This window comes from Rutidosis leptorrhynchoides, chromosome 7 (assembly GCF_046630445.1).
Source record: "Rutidosis leptorrhynchoides isolate AG116_Rl617_1_P2 chromosome 7, CSIRO_AGI_Rlap_v1, whole genome shotgun sequence".
Classification (NCBI taxonomy): Eukaryota; Viridiplantae; Streptophyta; class Magnoliopsida; order Asterales; family Asteraceae; genus Rutidosis; species Rutidosis leptorrhynchoides.
Window position 1 is genome coordinate 172,996,582 of NC_092339.1, and position 5,596 is coordinate 173,002,177.

Consider the following 5,596-nt stretch of genomic DNA (forward strand, 5'->3'; position numbering starts at 1 on the left):
GTAATCTTCAATCTCTGGATCGATCTAGTGATGTAATATCACTCCCTGGAAGCTCTGATACTAAATGATAGGTCAGATCATGTTGAGATTAGAAGAAAAGACAAGTTAGAATGAGATTCGGTAAGTGTAAAGGAGACTCGGTATGAGAGAGAATCAATAAGATTTAGATTCCACAGCTTCTAGAACTCAGTTACAATGCAATGGCTATCTAATTAGGACTACTTAGGTTCCTTATATAGCTCTCTTCTAAGGAACCATCATTTAAGCTTATTTCACATTAACACTATACAACTTCGGGGTCCTAACACTTCACCTAGAATGAAACACTCCAATGTTTCTCTTCCTCTCAATGTTTTATGGATAGACAAATTGCTTCCGAACGAACCTCCAGCCAAAAAGTAGGTTGAAAAAAAAGTATGAGACACCACAAAAATGGTAAAATCGAATTTCTATGAGTTTTAAACATGTTTGAAGTTCAATTTAGACTCTGAGTGGCAGTCAATTTCCCAATAAATCGATACTTGCGGTTGACACGATTAATAATCGTTCAAATAATAATACTCGTAGTAAATTGGATTATATGTGAACAGAAATTATCATAATAAAAAATAAATATAAATATATATAATTAATAATTAAATTTTATTAATAGTACAAAGAAAAATAAAATTTATGTAATTATGTAATTCATTCCCTTTTATGTTAATTTTTGTTTTCTAGCCATATACGTTTCACACCTGTAAAACTGTACAAGTATATATGTATAATAATCCATAACGACCTGGATCGTATCGCTGCTGAATCCTATTTCCGATTTATCAAACATCCGATTATGGCGAAAATTAGGGTTTTTTTCGTCCTAACTCTTCTTCTTCTTCTTCTTCTTCTTCTTCTTCTATCATCTTCTTTCTTCTTTCAAGGTACTTAAATCTCATCTCAGATCTTAGATTTATTTTAACATTTCGCATGATTCAGATCAAGCTCCAAGTTTTTACTAATTTTTTGTGTCTGCATTGATAAACATGTATCATTCTTACAGTTTCAATCAATTTATTGTGTATTTGTAGATGTGTTAAGTTGTTATGTAATTGATTATTTTCAGCTCATGTAATTCCTCTTGAATGCAGTTGACTTTCGATCATCATTTTAGGTTTACCTTTCTGTGCATCAGTGCACGCATGTAGTGATTTCTATATAATTCTGTTTATTACATGTGTTGCATTCATCTTTTGATGAGCGATTTACACTTAACTTTCTCTACTTGAAAGAAAATAAATTAAATTGGATTAAATTCATGCTACTTGTGTCAAGTTTTTTTTTTTTTTTTTTGGTAAGCGAGGAAACTCTCTTATGAACGAGCACATTGGCTCTTCTAAAACCTTGGGTAATCAAACCCCGAGCGCGAGACCTGGTATCGGGTGAATTGCGCATTATGCGCCCCCTCTAGTCACACTCCCTTTTTGAACAATTTGGCATAACCAGGAATTGAACCCGGGTGGTGAGCTTCATTCGGCAACTCGGTAGCCACTCAGGCAAGCCGGCGTGGTTTTGTATAAAGGTTTTTTAAAGTATATATTTTAGCCTTGTTCTTTAAATAAGTGATTTTGGATTGCTTTGTTATCATACTGCATGATAATACTTTTTGGATTGCTGTGGGAATTAATTGTTTTTTTTTCTCTGTAGTTGCTAGGTCTCAGTCTGATTTGGACACGGATGCCGATGCCGAACTTGTGGCTGAAACTGTTGAGGAAGGAGCAGATGTTGGAATAGTTGGGGATGATACTCAGGACTTCGGTTTTGGGAACTATAATCCGGCTCCTGGTGTGGAAACAGTCTGTGTTTTCCCTAAAAACCCTGCGAAATGTAGGTGAACTTAAGTTGTTTCCTCGTTTGCAAATTCAAATATTTTTTGGTTCTTTTAAGCATAACAATTTTTGTTATCAAATTTACCATCTAAGGGATTTGTTTAATTCTATTTCTGCAGTGGTTGTTGCTGGGCAAGAAACTGAAGTATTAATTGGAATGAAAAATGAAGGTACCATTTTTTTCTTGATAGTGTTGGTTGTAAAATTAACATTCAGGAAATTGGTTTTTACTTATTATTTGTTGATGAACAGGGGAGCAGAACGTGAAGGTTCTTGCTGTTCATGCTAGTGTTCATCTTCCATATGATCATCGGATGTTGGTCCAAAATCTGTCTACAGTGGTAATATAGCTTACTATGCCAGTTTTTTTTTTTGAACGTGGAGATTTAACCTATAGCTGCAAATGATTAAAATTACTCAACATGAATAGATTTATCTGTTGGTAACTATGTAAATGCTACAAACGTTTTGGTATGATTTGTGTTTCTTTATGTCGCCAGGCTTTTAATGATGCATCTGTTCCTGCTTCAGTTCAAGCTACTTTTCCCTATGTCTTTGCTGTTAGCAAATTCTTACAGGTAGAATTTTAATGCTTTACTTTAATATACAGGGTCTTCCACATTCGTACAAAAGTGATGATTAGCCATCATAAATCAATCATCACATTAGTCCCATTATATTGCTTCGTAAATTATGAAAACACAGATCTTTTATATTAATGTAAACCTACAAGTTATCCCACTGATGTGTACAATTCACACACATGTACAAACTGTGTCCAATGAGACTCGAACACCCAACTTGTTGGTTGAAGGGCTTCTCACATACTGCTATGCCAATGGCCCTTTGTTCTTTTGTTGGAACAATAGTTTATGAGATAAACATTTGTATTTTGCTTGCAGCCTGGAACATTTGATCTTGTTGGGACAATAGTGTATGAGATTGACCAAGTACCATACCAGAATACCTTTTATAATGGCACAATTGAAGTTAGTGAAGCTGGTGGCTTTATTAGTGTTGAGACAGTCTTCCTTGTTTCCCTTGGGCTTGCTCTTCTTGTGCTTCTTGGTTTGTGGGTCCGCACTCAGCTGCAATTGCTTTCCAAGGTAAAACTAACGAACCTGTGTTCTAATTCTTACTTAGAATTGAATAAATGTAGGTATATATAGAATAGTTATGCGTATAACTACCGAGAGTTCGAATACCACTTCCCTTCCTATTTCTTCTCATTGATTTTTAATTAATATACATATACATATGCTACAATCTTTTTTACATGACACTTTGCTAGCAAATGTTAAATCTACATTTTAACAATGTTGTAAATGTCGGCCAAATAGTCCACAGACTTATCAGATTTTGGGATAGTCCGACTAAGTCTATGTACGGGTGTTCGCCGGTTTAGTTTTCGGTTTATCGGTCCTGTTTCCTCGGTTTTCTAACTTTTAAAACAAAACCGAAACCGAATCCAAATATCAAAATCGAAACCGAAACCGAATTTGAATTCGGTTCGGTTTCGGTTAAAACTGAACCTCAAGCCGAATTCAACTTTCGAAATCAATTTGTTACTTTTTCCCCGCGAGATGAACAAACATTACAGTACTAACTTAGTAAAGTATCATACTGAACTAATATACATGATTGAATGTATATACAAATTAACAAAATATAATAAGCTTATGGAATATCATAATACAACACATATTATATCAAGATAATAAACAAAATCAATAACCAAGAGATTAAAACTATCTCTATCTTAGTCATAGTCAAGGTTGGAGAATTCGGATCTCGGGGAGATCTCGTTTGGACTTTTTAGGGAGATCTCGGCATCTCGGAATAATCTCGGGGAGATCTCGGACGTTGACTTACGTTGACTTATAGTCTTTTTAATAAAAGTATACATAAAAACATAAATATATGTATATTTATATACGTTTTTACGAGATTTTATAAAAATATCCGAGAAATGAGCGAGAAAATCTTATAAATTAAGAATTTTACAAGAAAATCTTACAAATTGGCAAGAAAATCTAAGAAATCGTGGCTTTGACTAAGTTTGACCCCGTTGACCGAGAAATCTCGGGAGATGAACATCTCGTCTCGGTTGTCTTCTAAAAACGAGATCTCGGAGGAGATCTCGAGGAGATCTCGGGAGATTTACAACACTGGTCATAGTATATAGTTATTCAATAAAAAAATGTTGCAAGGAAGTACATAAATTTTCTTTATGCAACATACATACACACATATATTGACTTAAACAAAAAAGTCGACTTGCAATGGTTACAGTTTCAAAACGAGTGAAAGAAACTAGGAAAAATATGAAGTTATAGATTCCATAGGATTCGAAATCTGAATTAAACAAAATTTGACTTGAAAAGTTATCAAATATTTAAATATTATTAAATATTTAATATATTTATTTATCATTATATAAATTGAATTCGGTTGTATATTCAGTTTTTCGGTTAACCAAATTCAGAATTTTCAAAACTGAAAACCGAATCTGAATTAGGTTTTCGGTTCTGCTCGATCCGAAAATCATTTTTAAATTTGGTTTGGTTTTCTCCGGTTTGATTTCGATTCGGTATTCGGTTTAAACGGTTTCAAACCAAATATTGATGTCCAACATGACAAGGTTCAAGTCAGTCAAACTCTGCTGGTCAATGTTGGTTAACGGGTCAAAATAGGTCAAAAGTTGCATTTAGTCGGTCAAAGTTGGATTTATTGACTGAAAGATGAATTTATTCGATCAAAATCTGTCAAAAGAGGTCAAAATTGGTCAAAGTCAAAATTGTTCAATGGCCGAATTGGCCCCGTCTAGGCCGACTAGTCCTTACAAGGTCCCGTCTGACTAACCCCGACTAATGACTTGTAATTAAATTTTTAAAGGGAATTTGTTGGTCGATTTTCATCAACATTGTTACTTGGTAAAATTACTAAACTGTCATGGTGTTGGTTCAGAAAACCAAGAAGGTTACAAAGGTGGAAGTTGGAACCCGAACTGTTGATGCATCCATGGACGAGTGGCTGAAGGTTTGAATTTCCCTTTTCCTTTCTCAATGATTCAAACTTTTTTTCCATATACATCTGTTAAAATTATAGTTATTTCTCTGAATAAGATGAAATGCTATAAACGATTGTGTTAGACATGAATGACATTATAGAGTAAATTTAATGGAAGTCCAATTTTTGCTAATCAAGAATTTGTTATGTCAACAGGGAACTGCTTATACTCAATCACAGTCAAACAAATTGAAAAAGAAGAAGTAGAGATGAGATTTTTGTAACCGATGTTGAGGGTAAATGAAAACTCTGTTGTAGGATGAGCCAGAAATCTCGTTTTCCTTAAGTTATAGCTAGCCATACTGACATTTGTTTTATTGTTAGTGTTTTATGTTATTGCAATTTTAATTTTGCCATTTTTTCTAATGAATACTAGCTGTGGTTTTGCAGTTTACGGTTTATATTTGTTATATGAATATTGAGGAGGGTTAAAAACGTGTCTAATCTGTACTACATCTCAAGGGGATTACTCGTTATCATTTTGTATCTCTTGCCAAATCTTCAGGCATTGTTTAAGTTCTACACAAGGCACAGCCAATATTTTTCTTCTAGCGAAAAACCTTTTTGTTGAAGGGAAAATAGAAAAAAAGCTATTTTTGTTTCCAAAAATGTTGCATAAAAAGGGGAAGACTTGTTTTTGAAAATTGTACTTCTGATTTCTT

At 33.8% G+C, this 5,596-nt stretch overlaps 1 protein-coding gene across 1 annotated transcript; it reads left to right on the forward strand.

Annotated features, from left to right (window-relative positions):
• Nucleotides 1–763: 763 nt before the first annotated feature.
• On the forward strand, nucleotides 764–5,389 carry LOC139857809 (translocon-associated protein subunit alpha-like). The gene is made up of 8 exons (XM_071846648.1): nucleotides 764–920; nucleotides 1,684–1,863; nucleotides 1,985–2,035; nucleotides 2,118–2,206; nucleotides 2,366–2,443; nucleotides 2,768–2,971; nucleotides 4,833–4,904; nucleotides 5,091–5,389. The coding sequence occupies exons 1-8, from the start codon at nucleotides 833–835 to the stop codon at nucleotides 5,139–5,141; spliced, it is 813 nt and encodes a 270-aa protein (XP_071702749.1). The 5' UTR covers nucleotides 764–832; the 3' UTR covers nucleotides 5,142–5,389.
• The last annotated feature ends 207 nt before the right edge of the window (nucleotides 5,390–5,596 follow it).

What these genes read in the sequence shown, in the direction of transcription:
- LOC139857809 (XM_071846648.1), top strand. Translation starts at nt 833, where the DNA reads ATGGCGAAAATTAGGGTTTTTTTCGTCCTAACTCTTCTTCTTCTTCTT. An exon ending in ATCTTCTTTCTTCTTTCAAG is followed by an intron (nt 921 to 1,683) that starts GTACTTAAATCT and finishes TTTTCTCTGTAG; the next exon opens with TTGCTAGGTCTCAGTCTGAT. An exon ending in CCATGGACGAGTGGCTGAAG is followed by an intron (nt 4,905 to 5,090) that starts GTTTGAATTTCC and finishes TTATGTCAACAG; the next exon opens with GGAACTGCTTATACTCAATC.